Source organism: Perna viridis, chromosome 1 (assembly GCF_037379345.1).
Source record: "Perna viridis isolate PV_CMFRI_1.1 ecotype Kerala chromosome 1, ASM3737934v1, whole genome shotgun sequence".
NCBI classification, from domain to species: Eukaryota; Metazoa; Mollusca; class Bivalvia; order Mytilida; family Mytilidae; genus Perna; species Perna viridis.
Window position 1 is genome coordinate 56,371,829 of NC_142445.1, and position 14,448 is coordinate 56,386,276.

The following is a 14,448-nucleotide window of genomic DNA, read 5'->3' on the forward strand; positions in this document are numbered from 1 at the left end:
ACCTCGGAATTATACCAACTACCAGTGTGTTAGGGTAGCTTGAAAGTTAACAAGAGCCTGAATCGCTCACCTGAAATTGGAAATGGTCTATTTCAACATGTTGTAAATTCAAAAATGAACATGCTATTGCTAAACATCAAAAATCTTTCTTGGATAATAGTTTGCCAAATATACCAGCATTTCTCCCCAATCTTTTTTCTTTGGGTCAGTGTAATACATGTGAAGTTCAGATTTACAACTTCAGAACTTTACAAAGCTGAATGCAGTGTTTCAGGATTCCATTTCACCTTCACCTGTGGCAAGTATAATTCTGCTGTGAGAAAGTTATATATTATGTTCCACTTTCCCTTTGGTAAGTAGAAAACTTGAATTTCTGGAAGGATTGGTTATTCAAGTATGGATAGCATATTTATATTTTCATTAAGCATTTGAACTTTTCTCATGGAAACCTTATATTTTCAACAATCCTCGAACACTGCTGACTGACTTGTGCTTAAAAAAAGTCAACAATGAAGACTGATATAAAAATCACAATTTTGTCATAATGACATAAAATACAGCCTATCAAATTTCTGCTTTTTGTAAGAATTGTTCTAAGGGAAAATTCTCAGGATTTTGAAAAGGTCATCTGAACAGAAAGTAGAATGGGGTGTTGTTGCTACATGCAGTGGCTCTAATGGAACAATTAGTACATGTAGGTCTAATTTAATTAGAATTTAAAAAAAAAAATCATTAAATTGAGCTAAACACATTTTGTCATTTGAAAGTACCTATCTACTAGTCATTACAAAAAAGTAGGTACATGTTATTTGTTTAATTCTTGCAATTACTAAGATTAGTCCCTTTATTAAACATTTCAACAATCACACATTAAAATTACAAATCCATACTTAACTCAACAATAGATAAAGTCTTACGCAACTTTCATGTATGATGCGTAACATTCCTGTAAAATTTTATTCAAATCTGTCAATTAAAAGGCCACTTAGGACTTACTAAATACATGTATGTGGACAGAGACAAGGTTATCCCTATAAACTACTCCCTTGTTTAACCTAAAGTATGGCCTTGTCATCCCAATGTGATGGAAATAGTCACCTGGGACACATTGGTATCATCCCTTTATCTAAATTCTGGAAACAAAAACCCTAGTTCGAGTAAGTATTACTTTGACAGACATCTTGTTATTCTGTTTTACTCGCTGCTCTTCAAGTATAATTGAGCAGAATGAAGTTTTTTTTTCATATTTCCTACTTGTGAGGGAGGAACAAGTGAACATGTTATTCATATGTGAAGCACTAACACAACAACTACAATCGGAACTACATGTATAGTGTCAAAAATGTGTCAATGGACCACATCAGCAAGTTCTATGTTTTGTCAGTGGCACAGTATTGTGCACATTTCAACTTGACGACTTTGAAACACCAAGTAAAAAGCAAGGCAAAATGGACTTTCTTTTATGAAGAAAAATATATGAGCAAATTAAATGCTTTGCAGGACATATCTTGATACCACTACAGAGGTCAAACCCTGACCAGGTGGTACATAAACACAACATTCTTAATTGATATAGCTATCAATTAGGATTGTGATTAAATGTTAGACATATTTTTGACCAGAATAAAAGTGTTCATACTGTCAAAGAAGTTTAGAATTTGCAGTAAAACGTTAAAAATAACCAATTAATACATAATTTAATCCCAAACCCTTTGGCCCATAATTCTAAAAATGAAAGGTCCATAACCCATTTAAAACCACCAAAACATTCCTTTTGTGGTATGGTACTTACTGTCCTATTAGTACAATTTCATAGATATACATACACTTTGTACTCAAGTTATTGCCAGAAAAGTGTTTTTTTAAGTAGCTAATATTGTGAGCGACTTCAGTACTGCACACTTATTTTGCTAGTAATGTACAAATGAACAATATGTCAAAAGATGAAATGGAAAAGAACATGAATGAATATTGAAAATCTTCAAATTTCTGAACCAAGTTCATACATTGCGAAAATCACTGACTGTTGGTTTGTTTGTTTGTTGGGGTTTAACGTCCGAGCAGCAATATTTCAGCTATATTCAGACGATGAACATGAAATGATGATGAAATGAAACAGGGATGGGACACAAGGACAATAGGGGGTTGACAAATTTTGATTGCCACTGGAAATAGGGAGAGGTGGGTAGGGTCGGGCAATTTAGCCTCCTGTGGCGGAGCCCTATGGTTCCTACTCCGGGAGAATACCACAGTAGGGTTCTTTAACGTGCGAGGAACGTGGCATCTTTCCCAACACGGTGCACCACTATGGTTTGCGGTCAGGTTTTCCGTATTATAGTCTGACAACCCCAGCATGTAACACGCCAGGGGTACCCCATTCCACCACCTGGGGCACACATCCCAGTTGCTCTGTGGGCAGAGCGCCCTAGCCCCCAGCTGGAGTTTTCTAGTAGAAACTAAATATATGTATTTTAAAAAATCCTAGAACACGGAGCCTGTGCAAGCTTCTAGGTATGAAATAAATTAATCATGCAATCAGCAACTGCAATGTCAGATGACTGTGCATACAGACAACTATCAAACCCACTTAAGTCCAAAAAACAATCAGAGGGTAAAGAAAATAAAGGATGTTTTGGCAGCAATATCCCATCTGTGTGAGCTACAGAAGGATAGTCAATGGCATTAAGTTCGACAGCAATAATTCCAAAGTCCAGATAGTGAATATCAATGATTTTTCTATCGCTCATCATACCTGACTTGTCATTGATGAAGGACTTTTCAGATTGACGAAAATAATCTAGTCTTATTCTATCACCTAAAATCTAAGAAAATACCTAATTGAATGAGTAATCAAGGGAACAAAGATTTTAATGGAAATCAAAAGAATGTAATCCAGGGACAAAGACCAGACATGGAAAAAAACAAACACAACAAAGAACATAAAGTAACTAAAATAATAAATACTAAGTGACTAAAGTAAATGAGCAACTCAGACTCCACAAAAAAAATAGGTGTATGGACCAAGTGCAATGGCAGGGTAAGCGTCCTCTGCTATTCTAGAAACACCTGTCAATTTCCTCATAAAAAGTCAAGTCCACGGTAGATGGAAAGAGGAAAGGAAAACTATGGCACATTGAACAAATCAATTTTTATGGTGCAGTTGGATACATCATAATGATCCACGAGTTCATTATGAAGACCATAAAACTTCTGTAGTGATGACTTCAATCTTGTAGCTTGATAGTTTTCCTTTACCATCAATCTGTAAGTATAGTAGAGTTGTAAGGATCACTGCTATTATTGTCTTTGTCTACCTCTGATAATAAACATTAGATGCAATATGTTTTGTAGACAAAAACAATGTTGTATTGGGCTTTGTCTGCTGGTAAAACAATATATTTGTCATGTATAGTAGACAATGTTTTTGCTACATTGGGGTCTTTGAAAACTGATGTAGCATTGACACTCATTGATATACTTAAAACTTTCATTCATTTCAAAATCAAAGACCTCACAGCCTTTATCCACTCCGAGAATTAATGTCTTCTTGCTTTTGTTTTATGCATTTTCTTGCATAGTCCTCCGTGGCATATGCAAGAACTTTTAAGTTACAATTCCAATTTATGGAGCATGGTTCACGGTACTTAGGACCTTTAGAAAGGATCTTACGCAGAGATTCATTTATAATGACGCTTAAATCTCCCATAACAACATCACCAAAAGGACCATATTTGAAATGAGTTTTTGCAAGAACAGTCAGGTGGTTTAGCCTTGAAGTCCTCAATCTCGAGGTTCTGCAATAGCTTTTTATAACTGAAAATTTTGGAGGCAATACAGGAAGCTGAAATAATATGCATTGATTTGTCCTTGAAGCATGGGGGAAATTTGTTGGTTACGTTTTTGTGATGGAGGATGTTAGCCAAAGTAATTGCATCTATACATTCGTTGACAAATGGTAGTAAATGTGGTCTCTTGATCACTCAAGCATGACTTTAATACACAGTTAATGGTCTATATAAATGCTGGTAAAAATTTCTGCTAGGAAAATTCCTTACCTTTTCTTTAACTTTGTATAAAAATGACAGAACAATTATTTATCATTTATTTTTGTACATCAAACTTGAGTGTAAACCAAATGTGGGTAATTTGGTCACTACCCTGATGTCACTACATTTTGTAGTTGAAGGTCAGCAATATTAATGATCTTGAAAACATCATTTAAGATATCAATAAACTCCTCAGAGACCAATACTAAATATAACTGTGAAATAATGACATAAAATTGTCATAACTCGGTCTAGAGTTGAAATTTTGCTAAAAATAGAATCTCACGAGACAACATAGGGAAAATACTTATTTGAAAATATTTATATCTACACTGTGCTATATGTATTTTTTGTGTTTTTACAAAGGATAACCATACAGAAAACAGCATTTTTTCAATATTAAAGACATTTAAAATTATGTCAGGGATGTATAGAATATATGGTCCCTGATTAAGTATATAAGAGCTAGTGCAAAAGGATTTCTACTTTTGATGATTCTTAAAGGCTAGGGATTTTCTTTTTTAATCAAATTGCAAATATTCTACATATATTTGGATTGTCTGGAAAACATGCTTGCATGATAGTGGAAAATTTCTATCAGTTCATGACCAGCATTTTTTTTATTGGTTTCTAGGCATTGGTCCATGAACAATATCAGTCTTTTAAAGGACTATAGCTGTTTGAAGGTCAAATTTACTGTTTGATGGAACTAGCCAACATGCAACAAGTACATGTAGTACAGTGCCAGTGTTCTACATGTACCATTACAATGTAATAACTATCAAAACTTAATAAATCCATAAAAAAATTTTCAAGTTTTCTACCTGCCAAAGGGAAAGTGGAAAATAATATACATTTCATTCCCAAACCAAAATTTCACTTGCACACAGGGATTCAAGAAAGTGGAATCCTAGCATACTGAGTGCTATTAATGCAGTCTTGTTTATAGAGTACCCTATTTCAACAGATAGGGTGGGAGTGCCCAGTCCTTTCAGATGGTTTTTTTTACGCACCCTGCCATTTTCCCAAAGTACAGATTAATGTTTGCAAGATGTGCCTTCAAATTTGCCTCCAATGTGTTAGAAAGCCCACTTTATTGTGGAAAAATCCTTGAACACTGACTGGCCAGAAGAACAAGGATTATTAAAATGACTTGATAAATTTTACAAATGTTGAAAGCAATAAAATTGTACTTTTCACATGCATTAAGTTATGTTTCTAGTGTATGTACAACAATGAGCACTTGAATTGATTGGGATGTCACACATGAACTGATATGGAAGGGACTTACAAACGAAATCAATGCTACAAATAATTGTTACTTTATTTTGAGTTGAAACAAATCTTACTTAGGGCAAATTAATAAAAAGTAGCAATAACAGTGTGAGTACTATCACAACAATACATTTAATCATGAACGAAATTAAAGTGAATGAATTCAACCATTTTGTGGTCTAAGGGGAGATAATCAATTACTCATGTTGTCATAATCATAGGAAACATTTTCTGATTACAACAATCATTAAATTTACAACATTGCATTCTATTTTTTTTAATTATCTCTGATGACAGTCAAGTATAGTTTAACAAAAAAATGACTTCAAGGAAAATTTGGACTGTCAAATGAAACTTGTTTACAATGTAATGCAAGATCATCAAAATTGTGATTTAAAAGATGCATTGCAACTGGATGTCTTGTCAAAGAAGTAAATGGGTCTCAAATATGAGACCTTAACAACCTGGTTGACTTGTTATTTGGCATGATTGCGGTCTTTTGTCAATCAATAAACCTGAATTCAAAACCAAGCGACCCACATTGTATTTCGGCCATTCTTGATTTATTACAACCAACATTTAACTCGATCTACAACAAAATTCGGGTACTCGTGTTCACGTGCGACCCCTCAGATATTATCTACTCATAAAAACATAGAAAACTGTCTCTCTCACACGAGAATCTGATGGGGAAATAACGAAAGAATGGAAGAAATACGGTTTGTTTGTTCTTAGAGGTTCCTTACCTGTGCAATTTTACATTGGTCTTGTGGTCGTTCTCGACAGGAAAAGGCTATTAAAACGATAATGGTCAATTACTTAGATGAATGAAGTTAACCATAATTCCATTTGAAACCGTTAATATTTTGTAAAAAGAAAACAAATGAAGAAATTAATAAAGAATCACAACAATGACCCGCGCCAAAAATTACGATAACCTTCTCACAGCTCTTTGAAAAATTCGCTTTAATACCTAGTTCCAAAACATTGCATTTATTCATATAATACAGAAATTTAGCTTGTAATTTATATTATTGAACAAGAAATTTTAATTTTCTCAAAAATAAACCACTAATCCTAAATAATAGCATTTTCTTAGGATTTATAAAAAGCTTCGGCGAAGTAATTTGTGTCCTGGATGAGTCTGAAAATAGTTCCATCCGGGCTACAAAGCATCTGTCAAAATGGCTTCCACTGGCGTAAACAGAGACATGAGACGAAGAGTATTCGTCGTGGGTGTCGGAATGACAAAGGTGACAACTGCTTTCTGATAAAAAGAACGTTCTTTTATCACATTTTCATTCTTTATTTGACCTTATTGATCTCCAAAAATTAGCATTTAGACAGTTATGAGGCGTTTATTGCAGAATTGACCTTTGAACTGAGGTACTGCATCACATGTTAGTACTGTTTACATTTAACTGCTAGTTTGTTTTCTCTTAAAAAAATATTTAATCGAGAAAAAAAAATAATCGCGCTATGAAATTATAGCATTACACCAAAAATATTAGCAGCGGTTGTTTTTTTTAAATAGATATTGATTAATTGGACGTAATCATGATAATGCTTTGGTCCTTACACGTACAGCTTAGTAGAAAGGGCTTGATTAGTTTTGACAAACAAGCTTAATAAAACAGGGGTTTCATTAATTTTTCAGACAGGAGGTAATTTACAGAAAGTAGGAGGTACCAAATAAACTCGGCAAGGGGTCTGGGGCCGCTTTAGGCCCCCAGTGGGTCGAGGGCAATGCCTTGGTGGGGGGGGGGGCTCCTGGATGTTAGCCATTTTGACTTGAAAATATGGGATTAAGTCTGCAATATTTGCTTCAGTTTTGTTTAAAATATCTGAATTTGAAATCAAGATATATGATGAATCTTAACTGATTTAGTCTCAAAACCCTGAAAACCAGGAGCTCCCCATGATTCCCACCAGATCCATTTCTAGACTAATGCTGATAGTTGACTGTTTAATACTATGCCATTTTATATGAAATTTTGATACCTGTCATATTTTGTTCTCAGGCTTTTATTTACTTGTTACACAATTTGAACACTAACACATGCAAATAAAAGCATAGGAACAAAACTAAACATTTATTTAATGAAATCCCACAACATGTGGTGGTTCCTAGTGCTGATTATTTTTGTAATAGAACTTTGTTGTTGTTTATTGCCTAATTATTACTGTGACATGTAGAGCAATTGCATTTGTTGCATTGTGAAATGTTGGTCTTAAAATCATAGTCTGATAATAAATTCTTTGCTTCTGAAAAAGAACTAGGCTGGCAGTTTTAGTCTGGTTGACTTTTAGACAGACAGAATTTTTTTGAACATTATAATGTATTTTCTATTATTATCTATAGCTGTGTTGAATCTCGGAACCAATATTTTTCTTATATTCTTGTGAGCAAAGTTCAGACACGTTTTTTTCAAACTTAAGGTTGCCAGAACATTTTTACCAAAACTCCCCCTCCCCACCGAAATGAATGGTCGTCCCTTAAATCATAATGTATAAAAGTTTGTTTCACGTATTGACTCGTCAACACTAAAAATTCCTGCACTCGTCTGCACAAATCACAACAAATATCGAGAAAATTACGGGTGTGGGGCAATTCCAAATACGAACGGCATTTTTTTAATGTTTTCACCTGTGTTTAGCTTTATGTTCTGCACAAAATAATCGGTGATTGCTTTTTATAAATTGACATTACGTTAAATTGTCGTAGGTTAAAGCGCTTGACCGATTAGATTCTGACGCGGACCTCGACGAAGACACCAATTTTATAAACAATAATAAACACTAAAGATCGCGATTTTGGAGACATACCCATAGACTACAGACGGAATGATCTTAGATATCTGTTTACTAGATTTTTCCACATGATTTTGTTTTTGCTTTTACTTTATTCTGCCGGTACCAGACGCTACCGTAGCCGGGTAAAAGTACCGGGTACCGGCTCTTAATGAAAGCACTGTAAAAGATATTGTAGTGAAGAAATAGAATTTTAAAGATTATAACAACACAGTTTTGTTTTAAAAGTTGGTTGTGTAGTTATGGGTATTTGAATTTGTGGTGAATCATTGCGTGGTAAGAATAAATCAAAGATACCAATATAACATTAAAGTAGAGATGCTGGAATAAATTTCAATACTTATTACAAAGGCACTAGTATGAATCATTAGGAAAAAAATTATCATCTTGCAATCCATGCTTAAATACTATGCTGCACAATTTAACCACAAGGGCTTGCTCCCACTATCAAATATGCAGCCCCACAAGTATATGACCTGGAAAAGGGTGATCCAAGATTTGGGGGTGCCTCTTTTGAACTCAATTTTTTTTTTCAAATAAAATGGAATACATCACTATTAACTGTTCAGCAATTACTTGATAAATGATGAACCTAATGAATATGAACACATGTATCACCATCGAATACTTCTACTTCTAATTAAATCAACACAATGATTTGAACATTCAAAATCCATATTTCTACAACTGTTCAGACCAAGGGTCCGAAAATTTTGACAGCCCATGCCGGACATTTTATCATATTTCAGCAGACATTTTTGTCAGTCTTTTACATGCTCAGATAAAAAATTAACTTAAAAATCATTTGTATGTAGTTATTTTAAGATAAATATTGGAAAGTGTGTTATTTCATCATACTCTGTGTTTTACAAAATATCAGCGCGAGTGAACAAATTCAGTTTCGACCACACATGGACGTCCTCTAACGTGAACAAAACATCATATCTCTTGGACTTTTTCATCACACAGGCAAAAGGCCAAAAACTTGTGAAAAGTGATGATATTTGTAAAAGAAAATCGCAAACACATTTTGTATATTGATTTAAATGGTCTGTTGACATGTGTTTAAGATTCAGTTGATGAATTAATAATTACAAACTACAACTGATTTAAAGTTTCAATTCCATGTGCTTTCGTTTCCTCTGAAAGATTGGCGAGAAAATAGTGGACTTGTCAATTTTTTTTCTTAATTAATCAATGAATAAATGTATGAAGATTCTCTGAGTTACTTCAATTAATTTGTATACACAGTGGTGCTGCACGTGTACCGTTAATTCAATTATGCAATCAACTAATCAGTTACAGGTAAATGATGCTAAATCACAGTCACAGGTAGCTGCACATAGGCTAAAATTGACACACACCTGTCAATTAATTTCCACTAAACAATTAGGAGACTGGTAGACAGGATGTTTATACGCTAATGAAACCACAAAGACTAATTTATAAGGGTTGACAATTTTTTATGTCTGATATTGGAAAATGGTTGTCGGTCATTTGCTAAATTTGTCGGTCAGTGACCAGCATTTTTTACTGTTTCCGGATCCATGGTTTGGACTGGAAGTGAAACTACTGTGACCTTGACATCGATCCTCAGTGGCGGAGTATAATATTTGAGTCAAATCATGCTCTCCCATTACATTAATTTGAGAGATAACTTCATTGTTAATAATGTCAGTCATTTAAAATTTGTGTGTGAACGAACACTCAGTACTCATCAAATAAGACCTGTTTTGCCAAACAATTTTGCACACAGAATTTCTTCCAATGTATGCAAAAAAATAACAGGATTGCATTTTTACACCTTTATTTTTTCAAAGCCTAGGGTGACCTCTGGTGTAATAATAAAACTGTTGAATCTGAAATCCAATATACAATAGAATGCCCATTGTATTGTGACATTAGAGAAACTTACTTTGAATAATTCAAAAATGCATCTTGTATTTTTGTAAACCTATCAGCATGGTCCAAATTTTTATGGTGATTAATTAGTTGTTAGTTTTCATATTAATTTTTGTAGTTTATGTTTAGATAGTGTGTTACAGGTGTTTGTTTTATTATCTTGTTCTTGTTGAACTTATTGTATTTTGTGTACTTGTTAATTGTATTGCTTAGATCCTCATTTGTGTGTATTACACAATTTTAAAAGATTCTAGATTAGATTCTGACTGATGAAATATAGTTAATAGCTGAGAGAAATCAACAATTAAAGGTTAATTTTAACAAATTTTTAGTCTTTAAATAGTCTAAGTGAATAAATCTCTCTTTTTTTTTTTTGAAAAAGGGGGTGGGGGTTATTTTGCTCTAGCTCACATGAAGCCCACCTTTTTTTAAATAAGATTACAGTTGACTCACAATGTAAGAGTGTATCATAATAAATTGATTTTGATTTAGACACAATTTAGTCATGTACAAAAAAATCAATCAGTAGTAGTCAAATGTTTAATTGACACGTACAGGTTTAGTTTTAGTTTTATATATTATTAAATGATAATTTTATACAAAATCGAAATTGAAACTGTATATAGTAGGTCTTTATGGGCAGCTCTAAGGGTGCACTATACAGTTACATTAAGGCGCACTGTTTCGCACACAAAATTACCCCTGTCAAATTTTGTAAAAATTGAAATTTGGAGGATATATTGTTTAAATGCAGATAAGCATTTATAAATAGACAGATGTATATGGTAAACATGTGTAATTTAAATGAAGAATGGTATCTGGAATGTTCCAGTCCCCTGCCTTATTAGGTTCTCTCCTCAGCATCAGATGGCTGATTTTCAAAATACCTTATTTCACACGACCTTTTGGGATTAAAATTGTGAGAGAATGAATCGAAAAGGGTCTTATTATTTTTACCTTTTTTCCACCTACTCCATGCATGCTTTCATCCTGTGGTAGTGTCTAAGTGCCTGATATTTCATAAAACATAGTATTTGGCTGTTAGATCTGGAAAGGTACCCCTAAAACTCAGTAATATTTTATTCAGTATGTTTCCATGGCTACAGGATTTTATAAAAATAATTACTAAATTATTTATAAATGACTTACACTTTTTTGTGACAAAACACTAGAAATTTCTGTGCGTACTGCCTCAAAACAGCTTTAATTCAATAAATGAGACCAAATTTTCAGAAATGACCTAACTGTATTGTACTACCTAAAACCTTAAAGGCCAGACTGTTCATCAGGAGGTTCCTGATTTAACCTCTAAATCATCAGTATTGAACCCCTAAATCTTCAAAGCTGAAATTCAACTGTAACTTCAAGGAGAAGAAAAAATGTGATGTGAAGTTTTATGGATTTAGGCAGGCTTTGTTTTTTCGTTTTTTTTTCCAATGTATTTTTCAATTTTAGTTTGAGAAGCCTGGCAGAAGAGATGATTTTGACTATCCCCAGATGGCTAAGGAAGCTGGTAGGAATTTAAGTATTTTATAAAACTTTATGTATAATTTGCTTAGTTTTTGGCCAATTTCAATGTAGTTTGAAAGTCCTAAATTTTTTGGGTTCTTTGATCTTCAAAAACTAACAATAAAATGAACTTGCAAGCTTATTTTTTCAGTATGATTCTGATTACTGTATAAGGTCCAAAATTTAACTTTTATTTCAACAAATATTGAAAGATTTGTGTGCTTTGATGTGTTGGAATTTGTGTATTTAGATTTTCCTCATTTTACAATGTAGGACAGAAGTGTACAAATTTGTTTTCTATCCATTATTTTCTTCAACACATGCATATTTTTTCAGAGACAGAATATCAAGTCATTTAGAAAAAAAAACCAACATTTGATCACAATTTACTTTAAACACATTTAGTTAATTCTCATTTATGTATCTGATTTATTTATTTTATACTATTTAACTTACATTATATTTTAGCAACAAAGGCAATGCAAGATGCAGGAATAAGCTTTGACTGTATAGAACAAGCTTGTGTTGGATATGTCTTTGGTGAGATAGGCTGTTGGGTATTGTGTCTTGGTTCTTTTTTTTTACGTATGAGTAGAAAGAAGTGTACAAGAAAAAATGTTCTTCATGTTATAATTTGACAATTTTTATACGACCGCAAAAAAAAAAATTCATATAATTCTATGTCGAAATATGTCCCCAGTTCTAATCTGCAACTCCTCTAAAAACGCTGAATAGAATTTTGTGAAACTTTCTTTATTCTTTGTTTCTTGATGTCAATTTGCACTTCCTGTTAGTTTTTCCATATGAATTATGATAAAACTGTCACAAATTCTTTATCACATGATGTCATAAAGCATCTCTTATTTTGTTTTTCCATCTGAATTACTATTGGGGTTTACTTCATGGTTTCTGGGAAGGGAAGTTGGTTGTATCACCAAGTGTTCTTTGCTCATATTTTTTCAAGTTATTTAACTATATTTTGTTTTCCATAAGCATTCTTTGTCATTATAATACATATGTTTTAAGGTGATTCTACATGTGGCCAGAGAGCTGTATATGAATTGGGTCTTACTGGAATTCCTGTTTTCAATGTAAGTAGGTCCCATTTTTAGCTCACCTGTCCAAAGACCATGTGAGTTATTGCCATCACTTGGCATCCACCGTCGTCGTCATTAACAATTTTTCAAAACTCATCTCCTCTGACACCACTTGAACAATTAGAACCTAACTTGATATGAATGTTCCTTAGGGCATCCTGCATAGAACTGATGTGAGGATTTTTGATCCATTGAAAAATCTGGCCGCTGTTATTAAATATAGAACATTGGGGTCAGAGAGTAGTTTTTCGCATATATCTCCAAAACCGTTAGGTTTAGCCAAATTCTGATGCGAAGTTTAAGTGTTCAGCATGATGAGATCTATCTATGGTCAATTTTTCATTTTAATCTGTTAAGCCATGTTGGAGTTATTGCCCTTTTTCGACGTTTTTTTGCTATTTTGAATGTCATTTCTTTCAAAAATCTTTTCCTCTGACACCACTTGACCAATTGGAACCAAACTTGGTATGAATATTCCTTCGGGTATCCTGCATAGAACTGATGTGGGGATTTTTGATCCATCGAAAAACATGGCCGCCATTACTAAAAAATCGAACATAGGGGTCAGACTGTAGTTTTTCACATATATCTCCAAAACCGTTAGGTTTAGTAAAATCTGACCATTTTAATCTGTTAAGCCATGTTGAAGTTATTGCCCTTTTTCGACGTTTTTTTTGCTATTTTGAATGTCATTTCTGTCAAAAATCTCCTCTGATACCACTTGACTAATTGAAACCAAACTTTGAATGAATGTTTCTTGAGGTATCCTGCATAGAACTGATGTTAGGATTTTTTATCTGTTGAAAAACATGGCCACTGTTACTAAAAATAGAACATAGAGGTCAGACAGTAATTTTTCGCATATATATCTCCAAAACCGTTAGGTTTAGCATAATTATTTTAATTACTGAAATGACCCTTATTATAAGGCCTCAGTCTTATACTATATTATAAGTCTTCAGGGATCAAAGTTGTCAGGCGACTCCTTGTAAGAGTTATTGCCCTTGAAAAATGAAAAATGCCTTTTTTTTTTTACAGTTTTCAGCCAATATCTTGAAAACTATAATAGATAGAAAGAAACTTTCAATCGCTGAAATGATCCTTAAGATGGTCCTACTAAAGTCATGTTGAGTCAGAATTGTTGGACAACTCCCTAATAAATTTATTACTCTTGAAAGACAAACTTTAACAAGGTGAGCGATTCAGCTCCTGGGAGCCTGTAGTTTTGTTTATCTTAGTTAGGTTGCTAAGACAAATACATATTTAAGTTGTCTGTCCCAAGCTCTAAAAATGCTGAATGGAATTTGATGAAACTTTCACCGATTCTTTACTACATGATTTTGTGTACCGCCTATTTATTTTTTTTTATCTCAATGACTTTTGGGGTTTCCTGATGCAAAAATGAACTTTTGCCATTTGTCGTCTAAGGATGACAATTAATTTGAAACTTGTGTAATTTAACGATGCTCTCAAAAAGATTTTTATCATATGATGCCATTGTGCACCTTCTATTTTGTTTTCCCATCTGAATGCCTTAAAATACTTAAGGGGTTTGTTATATATGTTTTCTTAGGGAAGAGATTGGGGTATCACCAAGTGAGCTTTTCTATTTGATGCTTTGAAGTTACTTATATTCTTAGTATCAGTCGGTATTTGTGTGGAAGATTTTGTTAGCCGTTTGATATTTTGAATTCTTTGAGTTTTTGAGAGCATCTGAGTTTTCTAGGAAAATTTTGCATATTGATGGATATTGGAATTAAAAGTTTAAACAAACAGTAGAAGTGTAGTTGTCAAAAGAACATTTTTAA

At 33.3% G+C, this 14,448-nt stretch overlaps 2 protein-coding genes across 7 annotated transcripts in view; one reads left to right on the forward strand and one right to left on the reverse strand.

The window, feature by feature from the left end:
• LOC148629492 (nipped-B-like protein) overlaps positions 1–6,283 on the reverse strand; it is a 51,307-nt gene extending 45,024 nt beyond the window's left edge. For all 4 annotated transcript variants that reach the window (XM_088552147.1, XM_088552140.1, XM_088552134.1 and 1 more), the window contains exon 1: positions 6,068–6,283. The gene's annotated coding sequence lies outside the window, so the exon portion shown is untranslated. The remainder of the gene's footprint in view (positions 1–6,067) is intronic.
• Positions 6,284–6,476: 193 nt separating this feature from the next.
• Positions 6,477–14,448, forward strand: part of LOC148629493 (sterol carrier protein 2-like) — a 43,675-nt gene continuing 35,703 nt past the window's right edge. For all 3 annotated transcript variants that reach the window (XM_088552259.1, XM_088552267.1, XM_088552276.1), the window contains exons 1-4: positions 6,477–6,574; positions 11,490–11,547; positions 12,012–12,083; positions 12,570–12,634. In XM_088552259.1, coding sequence (XP_088408385.1) covers positions 6,506–6,574; positions 11,490–11,547; positions 12,012–12,083; positions 12,570–12,634 — 264 coding nt within the window. In that variant the 5' untranslated portion in view covers positions 6,477–6,505. The remainder of the gene's footprint in view (positions 6,575–11,489; positions 11,548–12,011; positions 12,084–12,569; positions 12,635–14,448) is intronic.